The sequence below is a fragment of the Opisthocomus hoazin genome, chromosome 2, assembly GCF_030867145.1.
Source record: "Opisthocomus hoazin isolate bOpiHoa1 chromosome 2, bOpiHoa1.hap1, whole genome shotgun sequence".
NCBI lineage: Eukaryota > Metazoa > Chordata > Aves > Opisthocomiformes > Opisthocomidae > Opisthocomus > Opisthocomus hoazin.
In genome coordinates, this window is record NC_134415.1 from 4,890,559 (window position 1) to 4,903,652 (window position 13,094).

The following is a 13,094-nucleotide window of genomic DNA, read 5'->3' on the forward strand; positions in this document are numbered from 1 at the left end:
GGATCAAAATCCAAATTCTTTCCTAGATTTCCCTTTTCTTCCCAAGGTGGAAGAACGCTTTGCCTGTTTCTGTCTGAACACGCAGCACAACCTGAAGGAGAGCTCGTTAGGGCAAACGAAGCTGGGAAAATTGCCTGAGTGTTTTGGGGCCAAGCCAGGGGATGGGATCACACCCTGCCCCACGTGAAGGCAGAAGGCACCTGGGGCAGAGTAGAAACCAAAGGTGCAACGAATATTTTAGGCAGGTATCACAGCCTGGAGAATTGTGGCCACCAGTCAACTCAGTGTCACCCTGTCCCGGGGAGGGAAGGGCCACCGTGAGACCGGGTGAGCTCACTTCCCATGGGTGAGCATCAGGGGCCTCGCCGATGTGCCCTGGGTGTCCCAAACTCTCCTGGGCTCCAGGCTGTGCAAAAGGAAGAGCCGAGTCACAACAAGCCCCACGTCTCGATCGCGACAGAGCGCTCTCGCGTTGCTCTTCCTCGGGAAGGGATGCCGAACGCGTTGATGTATACGCAGCCCAGCGTGACTGAACAAACATTACTCGAGGTTTTGAGATACATTTGGGGTAAGAGTGAGAACAACCGTGGGGTCAACAGTTCAGAAGGTTAGGAGGGGAAAGAGAGGGGGGTCTATACAGAACAAGTTGTTCCCCACCCTTTGTGATAGGTCTCGGTTGTACCCCATCCACCCACGAGTCCACAGAAGCCTGTCGGGTGCCCGGTCGCAAGGTTCGGTGAGTTTATCATCAGTTATGGAATAAACATAGCACTCTGGTTATCATTAATAATATTTATTTTGGAAAAATATTTTAAAAATGAATTTCTTCATTAACAAAACGGTAAAAAAACTCAAATAACATTTGCACAATATTCCATAAATACATTTATATACAAAAAAATATAGTCACATAGACCCGAAGTGCCTTTGTACATATTTACCAAAAAATTTAAATTATAAAAAAATGAACATCACAAAATACTCAAGCTTTACAATTATCATGAAAATATTTTTACAGATTCAAAAAAATAACACACTTTTTCTCACCTAGTAAAAACACATTTTAGTATCAAAAAAAGACAATAAAGGCAGTGTTTGTGTCTCTAATTCAAGAAAAGACTGGCTCATAAGAATCCAAAATATACACTTCAGGCAGTGCATGCTTCTTATGTAGTAATTAAGTCCATTCATTTAAATATATATAGAAAAGCAACTGACCATAGTGCAATGATAAAATTCGTAAAAGGCAGTGCAACAGTAATCCTTGAACACAGACCCTTGCCTGGTGTCCATCTGGTTTCTTTATTTTGCAGTCACTTTGCTAACTTCAGTAGAGAACCAGCTCAAGCCTGAATTTAGTTTCTCAGCAGCAGTCAGTGAAGGAATCTATCTCCCATTCCTCTTTCAGCAGCATTCATCGGGGCACGTCTCCTCTGAAATTGTTCGGAACAAGCACCTTGCCATCTCGCCTCTGGTCTACACCTGGTGAGAGAAAACACGAGCAGGGATGAGGAGAGGTTGACAGCAAGCAAGAAGAGGGCTGTAAGGTTGTAGAGGGTTGGGATGCTGCCTTCACTCCAGGCAAGAGTGGACTCTGCACGAAGCACACGGTGGGGCAGGTCACCAGCCCACAGCCACACTGGCGTTGTCCCCTTGTCCGCGAAAGTGGTCGCGCCCATAACGGCCACGGCAGCCAGTCACTGAGCTCGTCTTGACGACGCCCGCAGCACACCAGACTCGAGCTGGCTGGATGTCAACAGGCACGAATCGCCATGCCACCATGTTTAGCCGCCCGGACGTGTGCTACGTGAGACTTCTCCCCGCTGCCCCATCTGCCAGCCGCGATACTAACCTCAGTTGCTATGATGCACTCGTCTTTCTCTTCTGATATGACATACACCGACTGGTACTTCGTGTCCTTTGAAGCGGAATATACTGAATCCGGTCGCTTTCTTTCAGAAGTATCACTATGGAAGGCAAAAAGAGACAACACAGGTCAGATGGCTGTTGCTCAAAGTCTACCTATGACACACACACAACCCCCTCCAGGGTCAAGCTGCCCCCCGCACTCCGCTGTGAGCGGTACCTCTTGAGTTGTACTGCACTTTTCTCCTCCGCCTCCGCGTCGTACGTTTCACACTTGGCTTCACATTTGCTGTGCTCCTCTTTAACGGAGTCCTCGTTCTTGAGTTCGTGCACCAAATTGTAATCCACTGATGGGTATCTGGCTTTGTAGCCATTTTTATCGGAGTTGTCGCTGTGAAAGTCTACCTTCTTATTTGTGTTTTTAATCTGAGTGGCACCGATGACACTTATGGAAATGTCCTTCTCGCGCTGACAGTTCGCCAGGTTGTTCATGGTCTCGGTCTCGCTCCGGCAGGCGTCCGGCTGGTGGTGCCTCTTCTGCACCCTGAGCCTGACGCAGACGACCACAGCGGCGCAACCCAGCAACAGCATGAGGACCAGAATAATCCCGGCGCAGACGGCGATCCAGGGGAACTGGGCGTTCTGGCCTTCCGTGTACTTCTCAGTGAAGTCAACGATGACCGGTCCCTGAGGCGGCTCGGGGAGCAGAAACTGGCAGTTGAGGCCGCCGTAGCCGCGGGCGCACTCGCAGACGTAGCGGTTGTTCCTTTCGTGGCACGTGGCCCCGTTGTGGCAGGGGTTGTGTTCGCATCGGCTCACCGGCGTGCTGCAGTTCTTCCCGTTGTATCCTGGCGGGCAGGTGCAGGAGTAGTCGTTGACGCCGTCCTGGCAGGTCCCGCCGTTGACGCAGGGAAAGGAGGCGCAGTCGTCCACGTTATCGTCACAGTGTCTCCCCGTGAAGCCAGCCTGGCACTGGCATATGTAGGAGTTCCCCAGGTCGACGCACTGGGCTCCTGCAAGACATGGAATCGTAGAATTACAGAATGGTTTGGGTTGGGAGGAACCTTCAGAGGCCACCTAGCTTCAGAGGCCACCTAGCTTCAGAGGCCACCTAGCCCAAACCCCTGCAGCAAGCTGGGACATCTTCACCTGGGTCAGGCTGCTCAGAGCCCCGTCCAACCTGGACTGGAATGTTCCCAGGGATGGGGCATCGGCCACCTCTCTGGGCAACCCCTTTCCAGTCTTTCACCACCCTCACAGCAAAAATTTCTTCATCCAAGGGAGCGAGGAGTGAGTGGTGGGCAGCCAGACCTGACAGCCTCCCGCCTGCAGCTCTCGGGGTGATGGTCGCCAACCAAGTCTGACCCACCACAAAAAGTGTGGGGTATTTTAAGGAAGAATTTTTTTTTGTAAGATGTGCTTTTTATTCACCATCCCATTCCCTTCTTGACATTTTACTCAGCTTGGACAACAAAGTTAGTCCAGATCAGGTGAAGATCACCGTCTCAGGCTGCAGAGTTTGACTGGCAATGAATGAGGAGGACTGTGGTAAGGAAAGTCTCCACTGCTTTATTGAAAACGGGAAGCTTACTGTTACCAGATTACAGGAAATAATATTTAGCACTTGCGTGGCATTTTGCATCCACAGACCTCAAAGAGTCTTTGCAAAATATTTGCAAGTATAATCCTCCACATTATTATGCATGAAGCTTCAGGCCAAGTTACCTGGCCACAGTCACCCCTTGAGCAAATGCTGTCTGCAGCAGCGGCCCAAACCACACCGGTACTTCTTAAAGTACGGTTCCTCCGCTGAGTCAACTATTGACGCGACGTGGACCGTGATTGATCAGCGGGCCTTGTTCTGAACTCCAGACCACAAGTTATGAACTCCAGACCAGGAGTTATGAACTCCAGACCAGAATCCTCCAGGACACCAGAAGGAGTGTTCTCCTGGATGGTGTCCTTCTAGAAGGACCTTTCAGAAGGTTACCGTAGCATGTTTGGTCTTACCGTTAGCGCAAGGGCTGGAGCTGCAGTAATCGATTTTCTTTTCACAGTTGAAGCCGGAGTAACCCAGCGGGCAGCGGCAGCTGTACCCCCCGTCAGGGTTGTCAGTGCATCGCCCACCGTTGAAGCATGGTCCGTCGGCGCAAGTCATTGCGCTCAGCTCACAGTTTTTGCCGTAGAAGCCCGGGGGGCAGGTGCAAGAATAGCTGTTCTCGAGATCCTGGAGGGGGAAGGAAAGAGACCTGTTCAAAATATTTATCTGAAGTTGCTTAGAAATCCAAAGAGGGGTTTTCAAGCTCTGTAAAAGTGACGCTAGCTCTGCCCTTGGGGTCTCAGACGGCACAGGCAACTCAGACTTACAGTGCAGCTTCCACCGTTCTTGCAAGGGTTGGCGTCGCACTCATTGATTTCAATCTCACAGTTGGAGCCTGTGTACCCCGGTCGGCAAGAGCAAGTGTAGCTCCCCTGGCCGGTGTTGGTGCACGTGGCACCGTTCTTGCAGGGCTTGTGGTGGGTGCAGTAGTTCAGGTCTGCAAAAGAATTTTTTTTGTTTTTTAAAAAGAGAGCTGTGAAGATACTTGCTCCTTCGCCAGGCTAGCACAGGGCGGGTGAGCTGGAAATCGCCGCTCGCATTCTGCGTTTTAAAGCTCACACTCAGGCAAGGATGGAGAACTCACCTTGGTTGCAGAAAAGGCCACCCCAGCCCTCCTGGCAGTTGCACTGCCAAGGCTGCTGGCAGGTGCCGTGAAGGCAGCCCGGGTATCGGATGCACTCGTCGCAGTATCGCCCCTGCCAACCCACTCTGCATCTGGAAAAAGAAGAAAAAAACCCCAAAACAACAACAAAGTCTCATCAGATTTTGGCTGCTCGCAGTCGGAAACCCCATCGCAGCCTCTGCAAACACGCTGATGCCAGGGATCAAGTGTCCTGAAAGCCTTCAGCGATCCCTCATGTGAGAAAGTCACCGAGTCCGACCGCAGCTTTCATCGGTCCCAGCTATTTCTCCCACTTCCTTGGGGAGAGCCACGGTTCCAGGTAGTTAATTTGTTTGCTCTCATAACAGCTAAGCCTTACACACAGCGCCGTAAACTCGTTAGGTGAATATTAATGGCACCGATGTTTGACTTGTAGATGAATACTTTGATCTGGTATCACCTGGATTTCTCAAATTACCGCCTAGGATGAAGGCAGGCGTTTAAACCCACCCTTCGCGTGACCGATGGCTTCCCCAACACCGGACCAGCAGCGTTAGAGGCAGAGAAGGGAACAGGAGGGTGGAGGGGGGTGTGGAAAACTTACTTGCACTCCCCAGGTTTGTCGCAGAAGCCGTGCTGCTCATCGCACCCAGGCAAACAGATCGCTGTAAGCAAACCAAGCAGGGGGAGAGGTCAGCGCCGGGGGCCGAACGCCTCCCTCGTCCCAGCCCGCTCCCCAGAGCGCCTCGCGGGTGGGGGGCGAGCCCCTTTTACTGGGTCGGGGCGGTGAAACGCGGCTGAGTTAATCTCCGGAGCCCGCGGGAGCATTGATCTCGCCCCGTAACCGGCCGCTTTACTTATCGCCGGGGACGAGCATTCTTCTTAATACAGTTGCACACAGACAAAAGCGGGCTCACAATCCCGTCCCCTCACCCCCCACCTCCCCTTCCCTTCCCAGTGAGGGTCAGAAGTCCCTTCTCCCCCCCCCCACCCCCTCCACCCCTAGATTCTATACACGCAGCTCCACCTCTTAATATCCCCCCGAAAGAGTGTGCGCGCCGATAAGGGTGGACAGCTGGCGTGCAGGGTGCCAGCGCAGGACAGCTGCTCTATTGTCTATTCTGTCCCAGCAGCTGCCCCGCTGCAACAATACCCCGGCCCCGGAGCCGACGGGGCCGGCGGCCGCGCAGCCTATCCCTGCCCGCCGCTAATCTACGGCACGCGCGTGATTTCGCCCCAAAAAACAACAAAAAACCACCTTTTTTTTTTTTAATTATTATCTCGTTCAAGTAAGTCTAAAGTTCTTCCTCCCTCCTTCCCCCCCTGCTCCGAAAAGGGGTGGGCGCGAGCGCTGGGGAAGCGGGCCAGCGGGAGGGAGGATGAGGGGGGAAAAAAAAAAAAGGGACTTCTGCTCATTACTTCGCCTGGTTATGGAACTCATTAAGCAGGCACTGCGAAGTTTTAATTCAACAAAGCCAGCCGGAGACAATGGCGTGCGAGGGGAAGGGGGAGGAAAGGGAAAGAAAGAAGGGAAAGAAAGAACGGAGCGGCGCTGATAATCAGATCGCCTCCGAGTTGGAAAGAATGGAGCCGGGGGGCGAGGCGGCGGGGAGCAATGCGCGACCGGCAGCGCCGCGCGCTAACGGCAAAACACGCTTTTCGCACGCGGACGCGGACACTTCTCCCCTGCCCGGTAGGTTTTCGGCGCCGTTATAAGCTGCTTTTTCTTCTTTTTTGTCTTTTTTTAGAGTCAAGAGAGGCGGACAGCCTGCTGCTCCGCGATGGGAAGAGCAGCGACGCGCGGGCATCTGAAAGCGCTGACGGCCCCGAAAGAGCTCGTTATCGAGACGCTTCCTTCTTCCCCACCCCACAACCGGGCCGGGCGCTTCTGGTCACGGGAAAGGCTGCAGTTTCTATATAAAACACCACCTGAGGAAACGCCAGCCCCTCTGCCCGCCGTTCATCGCCCAACATCGGCCCACGGGCTGCTGGAAAGCATCCCTGTGGCTGCTAACGGCGCCAGCGATCCATCCGGGCTCGTTTGCGAGCGGCTCAGCTGAGACCGCAGCCTAGGTGGGCTCGAAGCAAGACAAAAACGCGACAAGAAACAAACCATGAGGCTGCTTTACGGCCAGCGACCGCTTCCTCCCTGCCTGCCTGGCCCTTCGAGGACGGGAGAGGAGCGCTCGCCCGCTACATCACCCGCCGGCGTGCCTCAGGCCCGCGTGTGCGCGGAGAAGGTCGTCACACGCTTGATGCTCCGCGCGCGCGGTTGGGTGCGCGCTGCTGTGTCTGTCCTGTGCAGCCTGCTCTGGGTGACCCTGCTTCGGCCAGGGGGTTGGACTGGATGACCCACAGAGGTCCCTTCCAACCCCGACCATTCTGTGATTCTGTGATCTACAACCAGTAGTAATCTTGCACGAAGCTGGAGGTGACCTGACATCCCCAGCTCCCCTGCTTACCGTCCCAGCTTCTCCTGCTGGATCAGCGCACCACATTCCTCAACAACTTCCAAACAACTTGAAAACTCCCGTCCCTCACTACTTCTTTGGTAGTAATCATCATGGCAATGGCACAGAGGGAGGATGGGGAAGAAGCTGGACGCTCTCGTGGCTCCAGGCGCTACGGCCTCTGAGCATCTCTCCGTTTAGGAGTGCCCCAGATGAGAAGTGGAGGGCCTAGAGCCTCCAGAGAGTGTCCTGGACCTCCCAACGCTTTTCTCAACCACACCAGACCACAGCCAGCCGGATGCTGCCAAAGCCCAGCTCCCTCTCCCGAAGCCATCTACCCCACGGATGGTGGCATCGGCGTGCCCGAGTTGGAGGGCTGGCGAGGTGTAAAATGTAGTCCTGAGATATTCTGATAAATCGCCAAGCCACCACTGAGGCCACCACTGAGCATTTCGCTATCAGATTTGCTGTCCACAGCAAACGAGCAAGAGTGTAATGTCAGCACTGATGTTTACTAGCTGGAGTAGGGGCTGTCTGTGTTAACTCCCTGTAGTAACGCTGAGGACCCCCCGTCCCCCGCATGCAGCCCCAGACCTCCACGTGCAGTAGCTTGGTTCCCCCGCTCCCCCAGGACCTGCTGTCAGAGAAAGGTCCCCCCACGAGCCCCGCCGGCGCCCGGGCAGACGAGGAGGTGGGTACTCACGCTCGGTGCAGTACTGGCCTTTCCACCCCGGGTTGCAGACCTTCTCGCCGCGCTCTCCGCAGGTGAAGTGCCCAAAGGCGTCGTCGCGGGGGCGGCAGAAGACGGAGCAGCCCTCCCCGTAGTAGTGCTCGTCGCACACGAAGCGGTAGGAGTACTTGAGGTCAGTGCGGCCGCTGCTGTGCAGGTCCTGGGACCACTCTTCGCCCACCGCCAAGTGCCGTTGGGTGGCCAGGCGGCTGATGAGACGCTCGGGGTTTTCTGTGCGATGGGGGAGGGGAGAGGCGCAATCAGGGGGGCCCAAAGCAGGTGGGGAGTAGGAAGATGCCAAACGGGGGGGCTGCGGTGGGAGGGGAACTGCAGAGGTGTGGTAGGGCTGCGTGCCAACAGGTTGGTCTCTCTCGTGATGGTCTCCAGAAGAGGAGCAGGGATGGGATGGGGGGAACGCGCTGCACACCGCGGAGAGAGGGGCTGGGATTGTTCTGGGGAAGGGTCCGTTTTGGGACAGTTACCTGTGGTGAGGTCATCAGGCGAGTCCGTGTGCAGAGCCTCAATGATAAGCGAGAAGGTGCCCTGGGGAAAGAAGGAGAAGAGACAATCCACCAGGAGAGAGTGAGAGAGGGCAGGGCCGGGAGGCAGCTCCCCCAGGTCCCCCCAGACACCCCCAGGGGACTGGCAATCCCTCGGATGGGCGCTCGCCCGACTGGGGCAGCCAGGAGGTGTGGGATGGGGTGGGCTGGGATGGGTTGTGGTAGGACGGGGATGGGATGAGGATGGGGGTGGGATGGGATGTGGTAGGATGTGGTTGAGATGGGGGTAGGATGGGATGGGGGTGGAATGTGGTAGGATGGGGATGGGATGTGGTAGGATGGAGATGAGATGGGATGGGGATGAGATAGGATGGGATGGGATGTGGTAGGAAGGGCATGACATGGGGATGGGATGGGATGGGATGTGGTAGGATGGAGATGGGATGGGATATGGTAGGATGGGGATGAGATGGGATGGGGTAGGATGGGGATGAGATGGGGTGTGGTAGGATGGAGATGAGATGGGATGGGATGGGGTAGGATGGAGATGAGATGGGATACGGTAGGATGGGGTAGGATGGAGATGAGATGTGATGGGGTAGGATGGGGATGAGATGGGATGGGACGGGGTAGGATGGAGATGAGATGGGATGGGGTAGGATGGGGATGAGATGGGATGGGGTAGGATGGGGATGAGATGGGATAGGCTGGGGTAGGATGGAGATGAGATGGGATGGGGTAGGATGGAGATGAGATGGGATGGGGTAGGATGGGGATGAGATGGGATGGGCTGGGGTAGGATAGAGATGAGATGGGATGGGATGGGGTAGGATGGAGATGAGATGGGATGTGGTAGGATGGAGATGAGATGCGATGTGGTAGGATGGGGATGAGATGGGATGGGCTGGGGTAGGATAGAGATGGGATGGGCTGGGGTAGGATAGAGATGAGATGGGATGGGATGGGGTAGGATGGAGATGAGATGGGATGGGGATGAGATGGGATGTGGTAGGATGGAGATGAGATGGGATGGGGATGAGATGGGATGGGGATGAGATGGGATGTGGTGTTGTGGGGTGTCCCCCCTGCCCACCCTGCACCGCCCCACCACTCACGGGCCAGGTGAAGCCGAAGGGGAAGCGGATGGGGTTGCTGAAGGCAGGATCAGCGCCGCCCGCGCCGTCGGGGACGCTGAAGGAGTTGGCCCCCAGGACGGGGGTGATGGCACTGCCGTAGGTGCAGGGCGGCTCGGGGGACACGCTGGCCTGGTAGTGCTTGAGGCAGACGCGGAAGAAGGTCTTGCAGTCGCACTGCTGCAGCCCACCTCCTCCGGGGCCGCCCCCCCGGCAGCAGTTACGGTTGCTGAGCAGCCCCTTCTTATTGACAAACTCCTGCAGCTTCAGCTCGAAGACCCCGGAGCAACCAACCTGGGGGGGGTGGGGAGGAGACAGAGCCCGTCAGCCCCGCCGGGCATCACCGCGACCGACACCCCCCCCCCTCCCCGCTTCTCCCGGCAGCGGCGGACCCCGGCCCCCCGCTGGACCCCCCGGAGGGGGTAAGGGGGGGGTTCCGCCCCCCACCCCGCGGGCTCTTACCTGGCAGCGGCTCAGCAGAGCGGAGAGGAGGGCGAGCGCCAGCAGGAACCGAGCTCCCATTTTGGAGGGGCAGCGCCGGTCCCCTCGTTTTCCTCCCCTTTTTCTGCTCCTCGGAGGGGAAAAAGTCTCTCGGGGGAACGGGGCGGGGGGGGGGGGGGGGGGGGAACCACAGCGGGCAAAGCCGCCGGCCCCAGCAGAGCTGGAAGAGTTCGTGTCCCGGTTTCCTGCTTTCAGGAGCGTCTCTGGCTTTTTTTTTCCTCTGCGGCGATACCTCTCGGTGCAGGCTGCCGGCGGCTGACAGCTCTTTCGGGCGGCGGAGGAAAAAGGGAGGGGGGGAAAAAAGAAAGTGGAGATCGGTCTGCTAAACTCTTGTTCTGTCCCAATCCACGGCGCTCCTCCTTTTCTCCAGGAAGAAAAAGAAAAAATAAAAAATTAAAGAAAAAATTAGAAAAAAACAAAAATCGGAAAAAAACAAAAATCGGAAAATATAAAAATCGGAAAAAATAAAAATCGGAAAAAATAAAAATCGGAAAAAATTTTAAAAAATAAAAATCAGAAAAAATAAAAATTTAAAAAAATTTAAAAATAGTAAAAATTAAAAAATAAAATAAAATAAAAGCAACTTAATTCCCAGCGGAGGCAGAGGACAGGCTTCCCGAGGCAGGCGGCGGTCCGGCAGTCCCTGCGGAGGCAGCGGCGGTAATCCCCGGCGCGGTGCGGTGCGGTGCGGTGCGGGAGGGCTCTGCGCGGCCCTGCGCACGTCGGGGCCGGCGGGTGTCGGGTGGGTCACGTCGGAGCCTTGATCCCCCCCTTTTTTTTGTTGTTGTTGTTTTTTCCTTTTTTTCGGTTTTTTTTTTTTTTTGCGATGGAAGCGAAGCTCTCTCTCCTCGCTGCGGGCTCACTTTTTGTTTTTCGAGGAATCCCGGCCAACGAAAATAAGCAGATTGCGTCTGAAGAGCGGGGCTCGGAGCGGGGCCGGGTGCGCTGCTGCGGGGGGGATGAGGGGGGGGGGGGGGGTGCCTGCCCGGCTCGGCTCTGCCCGGCTCTGCCCTGCTCTGCGGCTCTCTCCCAGGGCGAAGCGCGAAGGATCTGCCTCTCCTCGGGCGCCTGCCTCCCTTATATCCCGCCGGCCGCCCGCATGCCTAATGAGATGCAAATGAGCAGCCCCCCAATCTGGCTGGAGCTGTCACAAAGGAGCCACTTTTCCAAACCCTCCTCTCAAAGGATCGCCAAATGGTCAGTGAGCTGTAAAATGTGCAACCCTCCTCCCCCCCCCCCCGCCCCCCCCCCTCCGCGCTCACAAAACGCGCTCATTTACATTCCTGCAAATTTGGTAAGCGCAAGAATCCCCCCCCCCCCCACCCCTTGCTTCTGCTCCGGGGAGCGGGGAACACCCCCTCGGCCCCGGGGGGAGCTCCGCTGGGGACACGGCCCCGGGGCTGGGGGCTGTCATCGCCCCCCCCCAACCCCGCACCGCGCAGAGCCACCGCCGTGCCCCCCCCCCACACCCCCCTACCCCCCCTCGAAAGCCGCTCGGTGGGCACGACCGCGTCCGAGGGGCACCTTCGGGGGGGGGGGGGGCAGCGACCCGCAACGAGGGGAGGTCGATCCTCTGAAATCCACGCCGCGATTCCCCCGGGATATTGGGGGGGGGGGATATTTGGGGAGGGGGGGGATTTGGGCGCACCGAGACGGGGCTCCCCCCCCCCCCATCCTCGCAGCGCTCATCCCGCCAGAGGAAGGGAACGGAGGAGGGGGTCCCGGGGGGGAAGTGAGGGTCGCGGAGGGGACCCCGTCTAACCGGGTGCGGTGGTCCCATCCCCGCCACCACCGCTGCCGGGGAGAGCCGCCCTCTCCGCCCGGGTCCCGCACCCCTCTGCGGGCACCGGCACCGGCAACCTCGTCCTCTCCCTCTCCTTTTTTTTTTTTTCCCCTCCTTCAGCTTGGTAAAAAAGTGAGTTCGGTGTGTGTCGCTCGCGTGGCTGTCATTAGGGCCGTTTGTTATTGTGCGAGGGCTGAATCAGTTGGCTCTTTGTGCTCTCAGCTGTATGGTAATGCGGGCAGCACCTGCTCCCCGCACAATGCGCGGGAGAGAAAGAGCTCCCCTCGGCGCACGCTGCCGCCCCTGCAACAATGTCCGCCAGGGGTTGGGTGGTTGGTTGTTTTTTTTTTTTTTTTTTGTAAAGAAATCCCTTCCAGCACTTCCCCCCTCCGTAAAAAAAAAAAAAAATAAATAAAAGGAAAAAATAAAAATAAAAAAGGAAAAAATAAGAAAGGAAAAATAAAAAAGAGAAAAATAAAAAAGGGAAAAAATAAAAAGGAAAAAAGTAGAAAAGGAAAAAATGAAAAGGAAAAAAAAATAAAAAAGAAAAAATAAAAAGGAAAAAAGAAAAAAGAAAAATAAAAAAGGAAAAATAAAAAACGGAAAAAGAGGAAAAAATTTAAAAGGAGAAAATAAAAAAGGAAAAAAATTTTAAAAAGGAAAAATAAAAAGGGGAAAAGTAGAAAAGGAAAAAATAAAAAGGAAAAAAAAAAAAAGGAAAAATAAAAAACGGAAAAAAGGAAAAAATCAAAAAGGAAAAAATAAAAAGGAAAAAGTAAAAAAAAGGGAAAAATAAAAAGAAAATGAAAAATAGACAGAATAAAAAAAGGAAAAAAATTAAAAAGGAAAATAATTTTTAAAAGGAAAAAAAGAAAAAAAAAAAAAGAAAAACCCAAACCACCCGCAACAACCCAACTTTACACCAACCGTCACCTTCTCATTTTTTTTACCCCCCGTCGGACCCTGGCACTTTCGGTCTCCCAGACGCGGCAGGGCTCGCTGGCGGGAGGGGGGTAGCGGTGGTCGCCGCTCCAGCGGTCCCCCCCGGCGGGTGGGAGCGGGGACAGGAGCCCGGCGCGTCCCCCCGGAGCGGGGCTTTCCGCTGGGGCCGGGCCCGCCGCCGAACACGCTGGGGGTCGCCGGGACGCGAGGTGCTGCCGTCCCGGTACCCGCCGGCCGCACTGTACCGGATCGCTCCGGCGCAGATGGAGCCGGTGCGCGGGAGGAGCGCGTTTGCCTGCAGTAACCGCACCGCAGGTATGCCGGCCCGAGAGCCCGGTGGTGGCGACTTCATTGGGCTGAAACGTGCGTTTGCACGGCAAAATGTGACTTTCATTGAAGCAGATGTCTCGGGCACAAATTATCTTACAATGCTCGGGGGGGGGGGGATCTTACAGACTTCAGAAAGTAAAAGCATTGGGGAGTACCA

The 13,094-nt window shown here is 55.4% G+C and overlaps 1 protein-coding gene across 1 annotated transcript; it reads right to left on the reverse strand.

The window, feature by feature from the left end:
* Positions 1 to 915: 915 nt before the first annotated feature.
* Positions 916 to 9,990, reverse strand: DLL1 (delta like canonical Notch ligand 1). Its single transcript, XM_075445425.1, has 11 exons — positions 9,844 to 9,990; positions 9,364 to 9,675; positions 8,231 to 8,291; positions 7,722 to 7,979; positions 5,173 to 5,233; positions 4,551 to 4,681; positions 4,234 to 4,403; positions 3,877 to 4,093; positions 2,087 to 2,879; positions 1,853 to 1,967; positions 916 to 1,482 (listed from the first exon to the last, which is right to left on the reverse strand). The coding sequence occupies exons 1-11, from the start codon at positions 9,901 to 9,903 to the stop codon at positions 1,477 to 1,479; spliced, it is 2,184 nt and encodes a 727-aa protein (XP_075301540.1). The 5' UTR covers positions 9,904 to 9,990; the 3' UTR covers positions 916 to 1,476.
* Between the last annotated feature and the right edge of the window lie 3,104 nt (positions 9,991 to 13,094).

Bases quoted from the DNA above. Each gene is read 5' to 3' on its own strand.
- DLL1 (XM_075445425.1), bottom strand. From the start codon at position 9,903: ATGGGAGCTCGGTTCCTGCTGGCGCTCGCCCTCCTCTCCGCTCTGCTG. The intron at 7,980-8,230 runs GTAACTGTCCCA...CCCATCGCACAG, and splicing joins GCCTGATGACCTCACCACAG to AAAACCCCGAGCGTCTCATC. The intron at 1,968-2,086 runs GTACCGCTCACA...TGCCTTCCATAG, and splicing joins AGTGCAGTACAACTCAAGAG to TGATACTTCTGAAAGAAAGC.